The sequence below is a fragment of the Sus scrofa genome, chromosome 3, assembly GCF_000003025.6.
Source record: "Sus scrofa isolate TJ Tabasco breed Duroc chromosome 3, Sscrofa11.1, whole genome shotgun sequence".
NCBI classification, from domain to species: Eukaryota; Metazoa; Chordata; class Mammalia; order Artiodactyla; family Suidae; genus Sus; species Sus scrofa.
Window position 1 is genome coordinate 55,614,382 of NC_010445.4, and position 19,830 is coordinate 55,634,211.

Sequence of the window (19,830 nt, forward strand, 5' to 3'; positions counted from 1 at the left end):
TCTTGGCTACTAGTCGGGTTCGTTAACCACTGATCCACGACCAGAACTCCTTTTTTTTTTTTTTAATAATGATTTTTATTTTTTCCATTATAGCTGGTTTACAGTGTTTTGTCAATTTTCTACTGTACAACAAGGTGACCCTGTCACACATACTTGTATACATTCTTTTTTTCTCACATTATCCTTCATCATAAGTGACTAGATATAGTTCTCTGTGCTATACAGCAGGATCCCATTGCTTATCAATTCCAAAGGCAATAGTTTGCATCTATTAACCCCAAATTCCTAGTCCATCCCACTCCCTCCCCCTCCCCCTTGGCAACCCCAAGTCTGTTGTCCATGTTCTTTTCTTAATTCAGTGAATTGTATTATCTTTATAGTTGTACAACCATCAGCACAACCTAATTTTAGAACATTTCCATCCCAAACCCACAGATTTTTAATCCACTGCACCATGGCAGGAACTCCATCTTTGGGAGTTTCAAAACCTGAGAAAGGTTTAGACTCTGTTGGGGTTTCATCGTCTCTTTATTCTCTCTACCCCTTCTCCGCACTTCCAAGATGCAACCACATTATTATTTTAAAAGTTAAGGTGCTACCTGGTGGCTTAGCAGGTTAAGGATCCACCGTTGTCACTGCTGTGGTGTGGGTTCGATCCCTGGCCCCAGAACTTATGCATGCTGTGGATGTGGCCAAAAAAACAGTCAAAGTATCATGTGAATAAGAAATATTACCTTTCTTTATTGTATTTGCTTCTTTTAATCTCCTCAAAAGATATAAGGAAAGAGTAAATTTTTTTTTTTTGGTCTTTTTAGGACCATACCTGTGGCATTTGGAAATTTCCAGGCCAGGGGTTGAATTGGAGCTGCAGCTGCCGGCCTACACCACAACCACAGCAACACCAGATCTGAGCTGCGTCTTCGACCTATACCACGGCTCATGGCAACACCAAATCCTTAACCCACTGAACAAGGCTAGGGATCCAACCCATGTCCTCATGGATAGCAGTCGGGTTTGTACTGCTACTCCACCGGGGGAATTCCTGGAAAGAGTAACTCTTGAGCAAGGAGCTTTTTTTTTTTTTTTTTTTAAACAATAGGAAAATATATATTTATATATATATATATATTTCCTTAATTATTATAAAGCATTTCATAATGGGATGGGATTTAGAACCTCCTCTGGTTCTGATCCACCGATTCCCAACTTTTCAGTGTTTGTTGTCTCTTTTTAAATAAAAATATTCGTATGTTTTCTTTTGTAGACAGGTAAACAGATGTATATTGTTCCAAACAATTATAGAAATATATATTGGAAAATTACATGTAATTCCTCTCTATAGATATAATACTATTGCTATTCTGAAATACATATATCCTAGGAAATTTTTCCTATGGCTTGTATCCATATATGTAGATGGAGTTGTTTTGTATATTTCTTAGTAGCATGGACATTTCTCCATGCTAAGATGAGTAGCTATCAGAGCATCATTGTTACCACCACAAAACATTCCATTGTATGGTTTTAACATCCTTTATTTAATTTCTGATTGACAGGCTGATTCAGGCTGTTTCCATACTTCTGCTGCTCTTGTCACACTGCATTGAACACTGCTGTAAATAAGTGATGGTGCATATGTGTAGTTCCTGATGTGGGATCAGTTTCTAAATGTGGGATGGCTAGTAGAACCCACCCACATGAAGTGTTCACACCTGGGCAAGATGCCTGCATGTTGGACCAGTTAATACCCCCTCTTCCAGCAGGGCCCTGCCCCGTGCTCTGTAAGATATTTGCTTTGGCCGATTTTATGAGTAAAAAAATAATACCTTGCTTTAGTTTAATTTGGGTTTCTTTATTGAATAGAATTAGATGTCGGTTTATATGTATTTTGGCCATTTGTATTTATTTTTATAGCCTCAGCTCATTTTTCATTTGTCATTTTTGAATTTGAGAAATTTTTGTATATGAGAGGAATGAACTCTTTGTCATTAACTCTTTTTTTTCAGTTGAACTTTTTTTTGTTTTTCAAGTATAGTTGGTCTACAGCCTTGTGTCAATTTTTGATGTACAGCAAAGGGACCCAGTCATTCATACATATACATTCCCTTGCTTATTTTATCTTCTGGCATGCACTATAGAGTGGGACCTCATTTCTTATCCATTCTAAATGTAATAGTTTGCATCTACTAACCCCGAACTCCTCGTCCTTCCCACTCCTTCTGTCTTCCCCCTTGGCAACCACAGTCTGTTCTCTATGATGTTAACTCTTTAATTAACTCTTTTGTCCAGTTTGTCTTTTGTATGAACTTCTTTTATGATGTTTTTTGTCTTTTATAGACATTTTACATTTTAAGTAATCCCCAGTTTGTCAATCACATAATTGTATGTCAGTAGAAATTGGTACAGCCTCTTTGGAAAGCGGTTTGGCAATAGCTGTTGAAATGTAAAGTTTACTCTGTGATCCCACATCCTGCTTCTAAAAATTGATCCAGTAGAAACATTTGCAAGTATGTAAATATATTCAAGCACCTCACACATTTATATAGCTCCTAATGTGCATAATGAGATGAAAAGAGAAAATGGTCTTGTGGGTTAAACTCAAGACTATTAGTAGCAGATACCTTGAGAGTTGGGGTTATGAGGGAGATACCACTTTCCATTCCATGCAGTTTTGTAAAATTAGATTTTTTTTTTTGCAATAAGAGTGTATTGATTTTCATCAGAAAAAAAAAAAGCCTTAAAATTTTTAAATTACAAATAAAAAAAAATATCCTTATGGGTGTTCCCATTGTGGTTCAGTGGGTTAAGGACCTGATGTGGTCTCCTTGAGGATGTGGGTTTGATCCCTGGCCTCGATCAGTGGATTAAGGATCTAGCATTGCTGAAAGCCACAGCATAGTTCAAGATGTGGCTCGGATCCAGTGTTGCCGTGGCTGTAGCATAGGCCTCAGCTGCAGCTCTTATTCAACCTGTAGCTTGGGAACTTCCATGTGCTCATGAAGATTCAAGATCGTCTTGCTGAAGCCATTTATCTGATCACTAAGATGTAATAAACACTGAGTTTGGAGTCACATGATCTGTATTTAGGGTGTGGATTCTGCCACTAGAGCAGGTCATTTTCTCTTTCTGCCTCAGTTTCTTCATCTCTAAAATGAGAACAATGCGACTGAGACTTTTGAGTTCAACACTGTTGTGTGAAATGTGGTGAGACCACACTTAGATGGATTTTCGTTGACTCTAGTACCAGCTATTGAAATCTTTCCTGGAGAGTTCCCTTTGTGGCTCAGCAGTTAACAAACCCTACTAGGATCCATGAGGATGTGGGTTTGATCCCTGGCCTTGCTCAATGGATTGAGGATCTGTCGTTGCCATGAGCTGTGGTGTAGGTCACAGATGTGGCTTGGATCCCACATTGCTGTGGCTGTGCTGTAGGCCAGCAGCTGCAGCTCCGATTCAACCCCTAGCCCGGGAACCTCCTATACGCCAAGGGTACAGCCCTAAAAAGCAAACAAACAAACAAAAAAAGAGAAACTTTTCTGTTTTGTGGCTGTCAATGTCGTTTTTTGTTTTTGTTCATAGGTTTTGTTGTATCTCTCCCTTTTTTCTTGTTTTTGTGTACTTCTGTGGTGGTTGCTTCCTTATGAATCATCATTGAAGGAAATGGCTTTTTTTCCCCTAGGCAGCTGGTTTACAGGGGAGGAGGAACTGCAGAGTGTTTCACACTCTTAGGGTTTTTTTGATCAAAGATTATGTCTTTGTAGCTTCAAAGACTCTGGCTGCTTCCTGCAAATAGAGCTAGTCTGCACGATCCTACGCATTAGTTTGGGTTATTGGAACCAAACTGGATTCCTTTTGAGCTTGAGAATTTTGGTTAGTAATACTTGTCTTACTGAAAATAGAGTTTTCAGTTTTTTATCTGTTTCTCTTTGATGGTTATCCATAATGTCAGTGCTGTGTCCTGGGAGGAACTCTGTATGTGGGGTTTCATCTTTTCTGGTTAGACACTGTAGTGTACTTCCTTCCAGCCAGGTGTTAGTTAGCTGTGTTTTGGACCTTGTTCCACCCCAAGGCACCTGAGTAGTAGACTGACTTCGGAAACAGTAGCCCTCTCTATATATACTGATGTTTTCTTCAACTCTCATAATTACCTGTTCATCATCTGTTTAAATAGAGGCAAGAGAACAGATTTCAGATTTCATTCTAAGTGTTCTTTCACTCACTGAACTAGCATTTATTGAAGTGCTAAAATGAGGAAGGTACTGGAGGAGATTAAACATCTTAAAAAAAAATCCTATTAGATACTAGGTCATGCCCATAACTTGTAGTCTGTCATTACATAGGAATATGTTTTTCTATATTTGTCTCTTTTTTTTCCCTCCTTTTTGAAAAAAATATTTCTTAGTTATATATGCACATGGCTAAGAGTCTAATAGTTCAGCAAGGTTTATGATGCTAAACAGCAGTCTCCTGTCTTCATTCTTCCTACTCCACCCCCATTTCCCTTTCTTTTTCTTCCACAATTTCTTCCCCCTCTGAGATTTTTTAGGTCTTTCAGCTCCAGCTCTCTGGCCATCAGATAAAGTAGAAAAAATTCATCGTGATGCTATTTAATTGATGATCATTTTTTGATCTTTTCACAGAACCAACTTTGTTGACTTTATCACTTCTCTCTTTTTCTATTTCATGAACTTCCACACTAAGTACTACTTTGGCTGCTTCACATAAATTTTGACATGTCAAGTTTTAATTTTTATTCAGATCAAAATACTTTCTAAGTGCTTTTTTCACTCATGGTTTATTTTGAAATGTGTTGTTTAATTTATACCCATTTGTGTGTTTCCCAAATTTCCTTCTCTTGTTTGAGTTCTAATTCAGCTCCATGGTAGTTAGAGAACAGACTTTGCATAATGTCAGACCTTTTAAATTCATAAATACTTATTTATGGACTCGTATATGTTCTATCCTGAATGAGGGTCCATGTGGCTTAAAAAGAATGGATTCTGCTGTTGACAAGAGGAGTGTTTTAGGAATTCCCACTGTGGCACAATATGACAGGCGGCATCTTGGGAATGCTGGGACACAAGTTTGATCCCCAGCCTGGCGCAACAGGTTAAGGAAGGGTCCAGTGTGGCCACAGCTACACCATAGGCTGCAGTTGTGACTTGGATCTGATCCCTGTCCTGGGAACTCCATATGCCGCAAATGCAGGGTAGCCAAAAATAGAGGGAAAAAAAAAAAAAAAGGGAGGAGTATTTTATAGATGTCCGCTAGGTCAAGTTGGTTGATAGACTTGTACAAGTCTTCTACAGACTTGCTGATTATCTGCCAAGTTGTTAGTTATTTCTGTTCTTTATTTTAAATTACAGATTACTGTCTGGTGTTTCAGTAGTATTTTTGGCCTACAACTTTTTTAGCAGCTAAATTTTTAAGATGTTTGCTTATGCATTGGTTATCAATGACACAAATGCCAATCAGGAATAAATTTTATACTTATAACATCTTATGAAATTTGCTTGTAATTCAACAAATATTTACTGAAACAGTGGTAAGTATTAGACTGTCACTGAATAAAACAAAATCTCTGCCAAATGAGACTTACTTTACAGAGATGGACAGATTAAAAAATTTATATATGGGAGTTCCTGTTGTGGTGCAATGGAAACAAATCCGACTAGGAACCATGAGGTTGTGGGTTCGATCGCTGGCCTCGCTCAGTGGGTTAAAGATCCAGTGTTGCCATCAGCTGTGGTATAGGTCGCAGATGTGGCTTGATCATGCATTGCCGTGGCTGTGGTGTAGGCTGGCAGCTGTAGCTCCAATTAGACCCCTAGCCTAGGAACCTCCATATGCCCCAGGTGTGGCTCTAAAAAGCAAAAAAAATAAAAATAAATAAAATAAATAAAAAACAAATATATGTTGGATGGTAATGAGTGCTGTGGAGAATAAATCAGAGTAAATAAGGAAGAGGGAACAGGAGTTCCCATCGTGGTGCAGCGGAAAAGAGTACAACTGGGAAACCATGAGGTTGTGGGTTCAATCCCTGGCCTTGCTCAGTGGGTTGAGGCCCTGGTGTTGCCATGAACTGTGGGGTAGGTAGCAGATGTGACTAGGATCTGGCGTTGCTGTGGCTGTGGTGTAGGCTGGCAGCTGTAGCTCCAATTAGACCCCTAGCCTGGGAACCTCCATATGCCATGGGTGTGGCCCTAAAAAAAAAAAAAAAAAAAAAAGAAAGAAAGAAAGAAAGGGAGAACAGTATTGCCAAGGGGTGGTTTATTAGATACTTGGACAAAGCCCTGCAGGATGCAAGAGTTGGACAGTCTAAGCAGAGTCACAGTGTGTGCAAAGGCCCTATGGCGACAGCATGGCTTGGCACATTTTGTGAAACAGCGAGTAGAGGCCAGAGTAGCTGAAGCAGAAAAGGTGAGGGCCACAGCAGTAGGAGACTTGCAGAGAAGGAGTGGGTTGGGCCCGATCACTTCGGCACCGAAGGCCATTGTGAGAACTTTGCCTTTGCCCTCAGTCAGGGGACTGGCAAAGGCTTTTGTTTTTGGGTTTTTTGTAAAGGGCCACATGACACATATTTTACCCTTTGCAGGCCATGCAGTCTCTGTTGTAGCTGTTCAGCTCTGCTGTTGTAGCCCCCAAACAGCCAGAAACAATATGTAAATGAAAGGATGGGATTGTGTTCCAGGAAAATTTTACTTTTTAAGAGGAAATAGGTCTGTTTGGAAACTGTGATCTAATTAAGATGGAAAGAAAGCCAGGTGAGGGTTTCAAGTAGAAAAGACACTCACTTGACTTATGTTTTTCTTTCTTTTGAGGTACTTTAAAACACTATATTTTGAAATCCCACCCTGTTTTTCTGTTTCGGCATACAACCCAAAATATCACATTGCGTTTCGTTGTTCTCCTTAGTTTCCTCCTGTCCATGACAGTTCTGCAGTCTTTTCTTGTGTTCCCTGAAATCATTGACTTTTCATGAGTACTAATCTGTTACTTTGTAGGGGGTCTCAATTTGGACTTGGATGATTATTTTTCTCTTGGTTAGATTGCAGTTATACATTTTCGGCAAGGATAACATGAATTACTGTTTAAAAGGATCAGAGTGGCTGCTTTGGAAAAGGTATAAGCTAAGGGAGTACTTAGAAAACTGGTGTCATAATTCATATGTGGCTTGGACTAGGATATTCATGAAGGTGGTAAAAAGTATTCAAATTATGAACATATTTGGATGGTGCTCTAATCACAAAAACTTGAGAACTGTTGCTGTAGCATCAACAAACTGTTTAGGAGAAGGAAAGGAAGAAAGGCTATGATAGATGTATTGCAAATGATGGAGTTCCTGTCGTGGCTCAGTGGTTAATGAACCTGACTAGTATCCATGAGGATGCAGGTTCGACACCTGGCCTTGCTCAGTGGGATAAGGATCTGGCACTGCTGTGAGCTGTGGTGTAGATCACAGATGAGGTTCAGATCCCAAGGTGCTGTGGCTGTGGTGTAGGCGGGCAGCTACAGCTCTGATTCTACCCCTAGCCTGGAAACCTCCATATGTTTCGGACATGGCCCTAAAAAGATAAAAAAAGAAAAAAAGAAAAGAAAATGAAAAACTAGCCCCTTTTTTCCACCATACCTATCCTCTTAACTTCCTCTTTCTTACTCTCTTCTTTCAACACCTTGACTACTTTAGAAACTGAGAGCTAACGGTGGCATGTGTTAGCTTTTTTTGGTACATCTGCATTGAATTTAAAGTCTCATAAAATTGGAGTTCCCGTCGTGATGCAGTAGAAACGAATCCTTCTAGGAACCATGAGGTTTTGGGTTTGATCCCTGGAGTCGCTCAGTGGGTTAAGGATCCGGCGTTGCCAGGAGCTGTGGTGTAGGTCACAGATGTGGCTCGGATCTGACGTTGTTGTGGCTGTGGTGTAGGCCGGCAGTTACAGCTTGGAAAAGACCCCATCCTGGGAACCTCTGTATGCTGCCAGTGTGGCCCTAAAGGACAAAAGACAAAAATAAATAAATAAAGTATCATAAAACCAAACAAGAGGTGGATAGGAGTAGCTTTTCCTTGGACCCTAGGGAAATAAAATTTATTATGAGCTGCCAGGCCCATTCTGGCACATGCCTGTCATTTTAGCCCTTTGATTTGTCACTGGTACACATAATCTCTCTGGAATTCTCTTTGGTTCTTTATCATAAAAAGTGGCATCTGTTTCCATCCCTGATGGAGTTAATAAGGACCAGGCAGATTTTTCTGCTATAAGCAGTGAAAAAGCTAGATCAAATATATGATGCAGTTGTTCGCAGACATTGGACAGCAGACCAGGCAAGATGTGATTCCTTGAGGGAGTGAAATAAATGGAGTGGGCAGTGCAGTTGCTCCAACTTTCTTTCTGCCTGGAGCTGTATTCCAGATCACGTTGCAGGAATCCCAAAGACAGCAGCTGGAAATTGCACCACAGAGTTCCAGAAAGAAGACTCCTATACAGGGAACGATGGTGCCTTTGAGTCTTTGTTGTACTGGATCACATACACTCAGGGTGAAGTGCCACAGCTCTGGGAAAAGAATGATCAGGGAGCTATAACCTGAACGAAATCCCGTTGCTCACATAGGATGAGGGTCACTAGCCAAAATGGTAAGTCCATGGTGATCATGCCAGGTATTCGACAAAGACTCCAGAGGAGCTGAACTATCCTTGAAGTGGTTACTCTAGACCCACCCCAGCTAAGCTTAGAAAGAGGCTGATAGGAACCAACTGATCCACAGAAAGCTACCTGCTGGAATAAAGCTCAGCAGTGTCTAAAAGAAGACAGCAGAATCATGACACTCAACAGTGTCCACATTAGGAGTTCCTGTTGTAGCTCAGTGGCAACAAATCTGACTAGTATCTATGAGGACTCGGATTTGATCCTTGCCTCACTTGGTGGGTTGAGGATCCTATGTGGTTTTTTTGTTTGTTTGTTTTTTGATTTGCCAGTATTTTATTGATGAGTTTATATCTGCATTTACAACTCAGGTTAATCTATAGATTTCTTTTTGTGCTAGTTTTTTTTTCCCTCAATGAACTTTATTTTAATTTTTGAAATTACTCAATGAATTTTATTATATTTATAGTTGTACAATGAACATCACAACCCAATTTTATAGCATTTCCATCCCAATCCCCCAAGCCACCCCCCAACCCCCAACCTGTCTCCTTTGGAAACCATAAGTTTTTCAAAGTCTGTGAGTCAGTATCTGTTATGCAAAGAAGTTCATTGTGTCCTTTTTTTAGATTCCGCATGTAAGTAATAGCATATGGGGTTGGTGTCTCACTGACTGACTTCATGTAGCATGATAATTTCTAGGTCATCCACGTTGCTGCACATTCCACTGTTTCTTTCCTTTTAATGGCTGAGTAATAGTCCATTGTGTATATGTACCACATCTTCTTTATTCACTCCTCTTTCGATGGGCATTTAGGTTGTTTCCATGTCTTGGCTATTGTATATAGTGCTGCAGTGAACATTGGAGTACGTGTATCTTTTTGAGTCATGGTTTTCTCTGGATAGATACCCAGGAGTGGGAAGGATCCAGTGTTGCTGTGAGCTGTGGTGTAGGTTGAAGCTGTGGCTCGGATCTGGCATTGCTGTGGCTATGTCGTAGGCTGGCAGCTGTAGCTCTGATTCGACCCCTAGCCTGGAAACTTCCATATGCTGTGGGTGTGACCCTAAAAAAAACAAAAGAAAAAAAAAAGTCCATATATAATGTCCAGTATCAAATAAAAAACCATTAGTATTCCAAGGAGCAAAAACCAAACCAAAACAAAAAAAGTGACTCATAACCAGAAGAAAACTTAGCCATTAGGAGCAAATCTATAAATGACAGAGGTGATAGAACTGACAGATAAGGACAATAAAACAACTATTATGCACATTTCAAGTACTTGAAAGAAATAACACAAAGAGGAATAGAATGGAAGACACAGGTTTCCCCTGCTATCTGAAAGTGGAGCATTCCTATGAAACTTTTGTACACCAAAAATGGCTTAAAGTGAAGCAATTACCTGTTTTTTGTAAAAGCAAAAATCCCCTTCAGATTTCTTTTGCTTAGCAAAAGCGAGTACTAATATAGGTCTTTCATCTAAGTGAAATGACATAAACCAAACTTTTGAAAAGGGAGGGATATCTGTGTATAAGAGAATTAAATGAAACATATAGCAGTGAACAGTGCAATATCTGAAATTAAAAATTTACTCTAAAGGCTTAACAGCAGATTACCTGCTGCAGAAGAAAAGGTCAGTGAATTAAAGAAAAACAATAGAATTTATCCAAAATTAAGTATATAGTGAAAAAGACTGAAAAAATAAAAGTACATCAGCAACTTATAATTAACTTGTCTGTAATATGCAAAATTGGAGTTCCAGATGAGCAGAGAAAGAAGGGATAATGGCTGAAACTTTTCCATGTTATATTTATTTATTTTTATTTTTTGTCTTTTTAGGGCTACACCCACAGCATATGGAGGTTCCCAGGCTAGGGGTCTAATTGGAGCTGCAGCAAAGGCCTACACCAGAGCCACAGCAATGCTAGATCCAAGCTGTGTCTGTGACGAACACCACAGCTCATGGCAACACTGGATGCTTAACCCACTGAGCAAGGCCAGGGATTGAACCCACAACCTTATGGTTCCTAGTAGGATTCATTTCTGCTGCGCCATGATGGGAACTCCCGTTTTCCATATTTAAAAAAAAATATAATACCTCGGATTCAAGAAGCTCACAAACCCTAAGCAGAATAAACATACAGAAAACCACTTCATAGTGTGTCCTAATCAGATTGCTGAAAACCAGAGTTAAAGAGAAGATCTTAAAAGAAGCCAAAAAAAGACACACTATGTTCAAAAAAAGAAAGTGGAGCTTCCTCTGTGGTGCAACAGGGTCAGTGGTGTCTTGGGAGCCAAGGACGGGGGTCTGTCCCCAGCCCGGCACAGTGTGTTAGGGATCCTGTGTTGCTGCGGCTGTGGCTTTGGTCAGGACTGTGGCTCTGATCCCCGGCCTGGGAGCTCCATATGTCATATGCCATGGGGCAGCCAAAAATGACCAAAAAAAAAAAAAAAAGAAAGTACGAATACTACATATTTTCAAAAAGAATGCAAACCAGAGACAATAGCATGTCTTTAAATAGCTTGGGAAAACTGCTTTTGGGTCTTTTTTTCAGATGAACTGTCTTACACTTAACATTACAACTTTTCTTTTTTTTTTTTTTTGTCTTTTTGCTATTTCTTTGGGCCACTCCCGCGGCACATGGAGGTTCCCAGGCTAGGGGTCGAATCGGAGTTGTAGCCACTGGCCTACGCCAGAGCCACAGCAACGAGGGATCCGAGCCGAATCTGCAACCTACACCACAGCTCACGGCAGCACCAGATCCTTAACCCACTGAGCGAGGCCAGGGATCCAACCCGCAACCTCATGGTTCCTGTCGGATTCGTTAACCACTGCGCCATGACGGGAACCCAGCAATACAAACTTTTCATGCTGCCTAGAACTTTATACCACCTGGGTGTGTGGGTGTCAAAGGCAGGTACTCCAAACTCTGTCCTTGTATCAGTGGGCAGCCCAAAGGCCCATTAACAGTGCTGCTTCCCTGGCCTCCTGCTACTTCGTAGGCTGAGGACCATTGACCAGTGGGCTTCTGAGTCCTAAGCAAGTCCTTTCACAGCCTTAAGATTTCAAGTGTAATTTTTTCCAAGAATGGGTAGAAGGAAGATGAGCAAACATAGGGACACCTTGAATAATGTTATCAAGCCTAAGCCAGAAACCACCTTCTGGCCTCTTGGGCCAGTTCAACCTTTCTGTCTCACCAGGACTTGTCCAGGACTGCAGTGCGAGCCAGACTTTCCTGCCCAGCCTCCCACTGGTCATGTCTTTCCCATCTGTACATATGCGTTCGAGTAATAGCATATTATACCCCTAAAGTAGATCCAAAATAGAAAATTTTGCAGTATGATCTAGTCCAGTGGATCATCTTGCATATACCCTAAGGGCAGAGACAAAGCCCTAATTAACATATCCATTAACTTAAAATATTCCTTTTAGTATTTTCTGTTGATTTTTATAGATGTGACTAGAAATATGTGTCATATTTGAGTCCAAATGTCAAGTCTCCAGAGACTTTGACTCTCCTTTTATTAGGTTACTTCTTTTCCTTCATTATATGCTAATTATACAGCACTTAACAAATATTTATATACGTATATGTTTATAGATATTATTTTAGGGTTTTTTGTTTGTTGGTTTTTGGCCATGGTATGCAGCAGCTTGTTCTGGAATCTCAGTTTCCAGACCAGGAATTGAACCTGGACCACAGAGGTGAAAGCCAAATCCTAACTATTAAGCCACCAGGAAACTCCTAGTGTTGGTTTTTGTGTTTAAAAATTTTTTTTAAGTTTTATTGATGTGTAGTTGATTTATAATGTTGTAATAATTTCTGCTGTACAAGAAAGTGATGTAGTTATACATGTACACACATCCATTCTTTTACAGATTCTTTTCCCACACAGATTATCACAGAATATTGGATAGAGTTCCCTATGCTCTACAGCAGGTCCCATTGGCCAGTCATTCCATATACCTTGGTGTGCATATACTAATCCAATACCATTTTTTGTTTGTTTGATTTTTGTCTTTTGTCTTTTTAGGGCCACACTTGTGGCATATGGAGGTTCCCAGGCTAGGGGTCAAATCAGAGCTGTAGCTGCCAGCCTATGCCACAGCCATAGCAATGTGGGATCCTTAACTCACGGAGTGAGGCCAAGGATGGAACTCGTGTCCTTATGGATGCTAGTCAGGTTCATTAACCACTGAGCCACGATGGAACTCCCCAATGCTGTTTTTTTTTAATGGATTGACTCTTCCACGAATTTTAAATTCCACAAGACAAAGATCTTGTCTATTTTATTTACTAATCTGTACTCAGAGCTTGATGATAATAGATATGATACATACATCCCAGTTTATGGTGTAGACACCAAGTGAATATTCGTAGAATGAAATGATTAGTAAACTTACATATAAATGGTGTTTTTTTTTTTTTGTTTTTTTTGTCTTTTTGCCATTTCTTGGGCCGCTCCTGTGGCATATGGAGGTTCCCAGGCTAGGGGTTGAATCGGAGCTGTTGCTTCCGGCCTACACCAGGCCACAGCAACGCAGGATACAAGCTGCGTCTGCAACCTACACCACAGCTCACAGCAACGCCGGATCCTTAACCCACTGAGCAAGGCCGGGGATCCAACCCGCAACCTCATGGTTCCTAGTCGGATTCGTTAACCACTGAGCCATGACGGGAACTCCGATTTTAACTTATTTTTTAAATTGAAGTATAGTTGATTTACGATGTTGTGTTAATTTCTGCTGTACAGAAAAGTGATTCAATTATATATATGTGTGTGTGTACACACACATATACACACACGCTCTTTTTAAAAAAATTCTTTTCCATTATGGTTTATCATAGAACATTGAAGAGAGTTCTCTGTGCTATGCAGTAGGACTTTTTCTTTATCCCCTCCAAATATAATAGCTTCTATCTGCTAACCCAGCCTTCTCCCCCTTGGAACCACAAGTCTGTTCTCTGAAGGATATGGTCTTAATAAGAGGTCTCACTCCTAAGTCTTTAACAATAAAAAATAGAAATTACTTTGAGGTAACAGAAATTAAAATTTAAATACTTTTCCAAAAAAAAAAAACCTCCTCTAAAACAACTTTTTATGATTCAGTACTTTTGTAATTTCCAGGGTTAAGCTTTATCTTTGTTGGTTTGTTTTAGTTTCCTCAGGTATGAGGTATTTTGGTAGTCTTTACAGCATATATCATACTAGATATATCATTGATTCCTTTTAACAGTTGGACATTTTAAGTCATCACTGTATTTAAAATTGGTGGGGAGTTCCCTTGTGGTACAGCAGATTAAGGGTCTGGCCTTGTCACTGCAGCAGCTCCGTTGGCTGCTGTGGTGCAGACTCAGTCTCTGGCCCAGGAGCTTCCACATGCTGTAAGGGCAACCAAAGATTTTTTTAAAATGGTAGGAAGCATTGGCTATTCACTTGTATATAATTTTAAAATTCATGGGTTCCATAGAGGTTTATTTCTGGCTGATTAATGTGCTCTTGACTTGGATTCTCATTAACAGCCTAGTGATAATAATAACAATAGTAATAATAATAATACAGAATAATAGAGCTTTTTATTACATAGCTTCATCATCTAATGTCATAATATCTGAGGTATTATTTCCTTCCATCTTTTTTTTTTTAATTAGATAGGAAACTGAAGCTTAAAGAAGTGATTTGATTTAAATTATATAGGCCAGTAGCTAGAGAGGCAAATCTGGAACCTAGGTTTATTTTTTAATTTTTTTATTATTATTTTTTTCTTTTGGGGCCGCACCCACGGCATATGGAGGTTCCCAGGCTAGGGGTCCAATCGGAGCTGTAGCTGCCAGCCTACACCACAGCGGCAGCAACGCAGATCTGAGGCACGTCTCCATCCTACATCACAGCACATGGCAATGCCGGATCCCTAACCCACTGAGCGAGGACAGGGATCAAACCCGCATCCTCATGGCTCCTAGTTGGCTTATTAACTGCTGAGCCAGGAAGGGAACTCTCTGAACTAGGTTTTTGATTCAAAGTAGAAAAATTTTCCCCTGTAGCATGCTGCATCTGTTACTTCGTCACTACCTACAGTTTGGATATTGCAGAAGTAGAAATAGTTTCCATGCTTAGTTTTTTTTCTATTGAATTGAACATAGACAATTGAAAACCATAAAACTCATGGATCTGCTTATTGTATTGGTAAGTACTCAGTGAAATATAGCTGTGCAATAAAGTAAAATACAGAACTCTGATCCCCATAAGTTGTCTGAAAAGTCAATATGTTTTCAGTGAATGTTTTCATCATTTACTTAATTTTGAGTTCAGAATTAAAAGTTAAATAAAAATACAACATGAATGTGGGTACAATTTTTTTTTTCTTTCCCAGACAGATATTGATTATGTACATGGTGTTGTAGCCAACCTCGAGAAAGAGTAAGTTCTTAATTATGCAAATTTGTTTCTTGGCTCTTTTGCCGAAAGAAAATGCCTTCTTTTATGGTTCATTTTTCTGTGGAGTTCAGTGTTCACTGGAACACCTGTCATTGGTCTTTTACCTTATCATAAAGTTTTCATGTATATTTCAAATTATCTGAAAGGACTCATTGGTGTATTTCATTATAGAAAAGACTTGAGTGTCATATATATGTAAAACTATCAGACAGCAGTTTTAAATCTTGAAGACAGTGAATAGAGGTTCATATGAGCTCACTTAAATCTTTTACCCTCTGTTTATCAAGAAAAAACTTTTACTCTGTCAGGGCAGATAGGTTTCAGTTTCAAACCTCAGTTCTAAACTATGTCTAAAATCTGCCAAGGTTTATTAGCAATTAACTGTGAACTGGGCATATAGCAGGTAACAGATGGAAATCTTAGTAAGTTGCAGGTACTATTTGTTTTTATAAGATTGCCTTTGTAATTTTAATAGTGATATCATGAAACTTAATCCTGATAGGAGTTTGTTCATTGGAATGCTAACTGTTTTTGCTTCCCAAAGGCATATCTTCTACTTAAAAGACAAAAGAAAAGCAACAGTTATTTGCCAGCTCTAGGTCAAAGATAAAATGGCTCTATCTTTGTCGATCAGAGTGCTAAACCCAGAAATTTTTAAAAATGTGTGCATACTTCAGGATGAAATTGTGCATTTGTTAGATTTTTTTCCTCAAGTGCTCAATTTCTTGGCAGCCTTGATGCAAACACAAATTGGTAGAGAATCCTTAAATATAGAAAGGAGGCAATGATTACTAGACTCTCTTCCCCCAAACCTATGGGCAGGTCCATGGGGCTCCTGCTGTTATTCTGTTAATTCTCTTTGTCCTCAAAGTGCAGGAAAACAAAGCCACCCGCCCCTGCCCCCGCCCCACCCCGCCCCGCCCCCAAGTACAATGAAGCACTAGAAACATTTGTGCACAAGCAGTTAATTGCACAAGCATTTTTTTTGGAGATTTGCAAACATGAGCTAAGGGAGAATACATATGTGAAACAAAGTACATTTAAATCAGCTAAGATTGATTTTAAAAGCTTGACAACAGTTTTTCAACCTTGGCACAAACGTTGCTCAATGTCCTCAGGGGACAAGATTGCCCCCAGTTAAGAAATACTAGCTTAGAATGACAGATGGTCTATACCTCACAACTAAGCCTTCCTGAAAATTGAAGAACTTTTATTTTTGCATATATATGTATATAGATATAAACATAGTTCATTAGTTTGTTTTTCTTCCTATTTTCTTTGACCCCTTGATTGTTCTTTTTTAAAATTCTGATACTTTTTAGAAATTTAATACTGCTATTGGCCTAGGATTTCTAAACTACTCTAAGGTTTTAGTATTTTACAATGTTTTTAAGCGTTATTTAAAAAAAAAAAAAAAAAAAAACCTGTGCTATTGGGGAAAAAAAATCTGTATTTTCTGGCAGATAAAATCAATGATGAGCTGCTTCACGTAAGACATTGTGACAATAGCGTATACCTTACAGATTTTTTTTTTTTTTTTTTTTTTTTTTAGGGTTGTACCCACAGCATATGGAAGTTCCCAGGCTGGAGGTCAAATCAGAGCTGCAGCTGTGAGCCTACACCACACCCACAGCAACGTGGGATCCAAGCCATGTCTGTGACCTACACCACAACTCATGGCAACAACAGATCCTTAACCCATTGAGTGAGGCCAAGGATTGAACCTGCATCCTCATGGATACTAGTTGGGCTTGTTGTCACTGAGCCACAATGGGAACTCCCAGTATTTTTATGTTAAACACAGTAGTTGATCATTAAGATATAAAATCTCACAGGACTTAATTTAAGTAATTCCGCAAACTTTTTTAATGATAGGTTTTCTAAAGAAATATCTTCTGGCTTGTTGGAAATAATTTCGCCTCCTGAAAGCTATTATCCTGACCTGACAAACTTAAAGGAGACATTTGGAGATTCTAAAGAAAGAGTAAGGTGAGCCTGTGGTGTTTAGAATGCCACATCCTTGTCAGTATATGTATCATATAAATGTCCTTCTTATTTAGTGAAGCTCAACTAACTCATTTGAAGTTTGTGCTGAGTAGTAAGAGCTAAGGATTTTTTGGTTATTTTATTGGAAATTCTGTGATGTTTCTGATGAGATGATGAGTTTGAATTTGGGAAACCTAATGATTATTACAGCTATGCTGCTCTGTGATGTTATACCTTTTCTTGAGAGTGTATTAATATAACCCAAAAGTTAGTCCAGAGAGATACCGCACATCTGTATATGACATAAAGGAGAACTGATTTAATAAAAGTGATAGAAACAATAATACTCTTCTGCACAACTACACTGCAATAAATAATTGGTTGGATTAATTCTCTCTAAATCTCTAAAATTAAGGAGTTAGAAACTTTCATTGTGTTATTAAATCAGAGTAATCTAAGAGATATTGAATGGAATCATTTTTGAATTTTTGTCTATAAGCAGAAAAAAAATTGGGGGAAGATATTTATTACATTTCTTTTTTTCTTTTTTTTTCTTTTTTTGTGTCTTTTTGCCTTTTCTAGGGCCGCTCTCTCAGCATATGGAGGTTCCCAGGCTAGGGGTTGAATCGGAGCTCTTGCTTCTGGCTACACCAGAGCCACAGCAATATGGGATCCAAGTCGCATCTGTGACCCACACCACAGCTCACAGCAACGCCGGATCCTCAACCCACTGAGCAAGGCCAGGGATCGAACCCACAACCTCATGGTTCCTAGTCAGATTCGTTAACCACTGAGCTACAACGGGAACTCCAGATTTATTACATTTCTTGAATTTTAATTTGTCACAAAGACAGGTATGTCCATATTTGGTTAATTATCTCTCAATAAATATAACTTTATTTAAAAAATTTAGGGTTGAATTTCATTAAAACAGACTAACAAAAAGCAATCTCTAGATAAACTCATTAAATTCAGAACAACTTGTAAGGTATTTTCTGGAGAAGTTTAGTTAGTCATTCAAAACTTTCATTTTGTTGTTTTATTTTTAAACTGGCTTTTGGAAAAACCACTTCTCAGAGTTCTCTTGCTGTGGTACAGTGGGTTAAGAATCCGATTGCAGGAGTTCCTGTCATGGCGCAGCGGAAACAAATCCGACTGGGAACCATGAGGATTCGGGTTCGATCCCTGGCCTCACTTAGTGGGTTAAGGATCCGGCATTGCCATGAGCTGTGGTGTAAGTCAAAGACTCGGTTCGGATCTGGCATTGCTACGGCTCTGGTGTAGGCCAGGAGCTACAGCTCTGATTAGACCCCTAGCCTGGGAACCTCCATATGCTGCAGGTGCAGTCCTAAAAAGACAAAAAGAATCCAACTGCAGCATCTGGGGTCCCTGCAGAGGCACAGATTTGGTCCCTAGCCCAGAGTAGTGGGTTAAACGATCTGGCATAAGACACAGCTGTGGCTCAGGTTCAGTCCCTACCCTGGAAACTTCTATATGCCATGAGTGCAGCCCTTAAAAAAAAAGACAAACCACTTGTCTTATTTATCATTGGTCAGTATGTTTCTGTAGGCTAGTAAGAATTCACCAAAAGGACTTAATATTGTAAATTTTAATATGATATTTTGGATTTTTTTAAGCATTCTATACATATTAATTTTTTACCTGTCTGGAAAGTACTAGTTCCCAGAGATATTAAGATGTTACTGAAAAAAAGGGCTGTTGATCAAGAAAATTTGGAAAACATGAAATTAAAAAACTTTTTTCAACAAATCTATTTACTGCTGAATTTTCAGTGCCTATAATATCCTAATATATCTCTAGAAGGAGTGTCCTTCCCATAGACTCCTACATATATATATATATTTTTTTTTTTCTTTCTTTTTAAGGCCATACCTGCCACATATGAAAGTTCCCAGGCTAGGGGTTGAATCAGAACTGCAATTGCCAGCTTAGGCCACAGCCATAGCAACATGGGAACCAAGCCTTGTTTGTGATTCACACTGCAGCTCACAGCAACACTGGATCCTTTAACGCACTGAATGAGACCAGGGATCAAACCCACATCCTCATGGATACTAGTTGGGCTCGTTACTGCTGAGCCACAATGGGAACTCTGAGAATATATTTTGATAAAGTCCTTGTTAGAGACAAGTAAATTTTTTTTCACTCTTTCCTAAGTGGTTGTATCACATTTGTCTCCCTGTCTATCTTTCTGATGTATAATACACACATTGAGAATATGTAATATATCTCATATCTATGTATATATTATAAACTATTATTATATATTATAAACTATTATACATTTACCCTTAGTTTGCTCAATTTGAGTCTCATTCCCAATTTAATTTTGAAAATTTGTATTTCAGATGGAGAACAAAACAAAACCTAGATTATTGTTTTCTAATGATGTATGCCCAGGAAAAGGGCATATATTACATCCAGGTAAGTGTGGGTTTTCCTTTAATGTTTTTCACACTTTTAAAGAAGTAATATCAAGGTTATATTTTCTTTTTTTATACTGATTTTTAATTTTTCCATTATAGCTGGTTTACAGTGTTCTGTCAATTTTCTGCTATACAGCAAGGTGACCCTGTCACACATACATGTATACATTCTTTTTTTCTCACATTATCATGCTCCATCGTAAGTGACCAGACATAGTTCCCAGTGCTATACAGCAGGATCATCAGAGGTATATTTTCATTAAAAAAAAGGTTTAAAAGCATAAACTCTCTAAGATGTATAGGATCATAACAGTG

The 19,830-nt window shown here is 39.0% G+C and overlaps 1 protein-coding gene across 4 annotated transcripts in view; it reads left to right on the forward strand.

The window, feature by feature from the left end:
• MGAT4A (mannosyl (alpha-1,3-)-glycoprotein beta-1,4-N-acetylglucosaminyltransferase, isozyme A) overlaps positions 1-19,830 on the forward strand; it is a 107,146-nt gene that overhangs the window by 54,306 nt on the left and 33,010 nt on the right. For all 4 annotated transcript variants that reach the window (XM_013987863.2, XM_003124907.5, XM_021085703.1 and 1 more), the window contains 3 exon segments: positions 15,018-15,064; positions 16,958-17,071; positions 19,438-19,513. In XM_013987863.2, the coding sequence (XP_013843317.1) occupies positions 15,018-15,064; positions 16,958-17,071; positions 19,438-19,513 (237 nt within the window).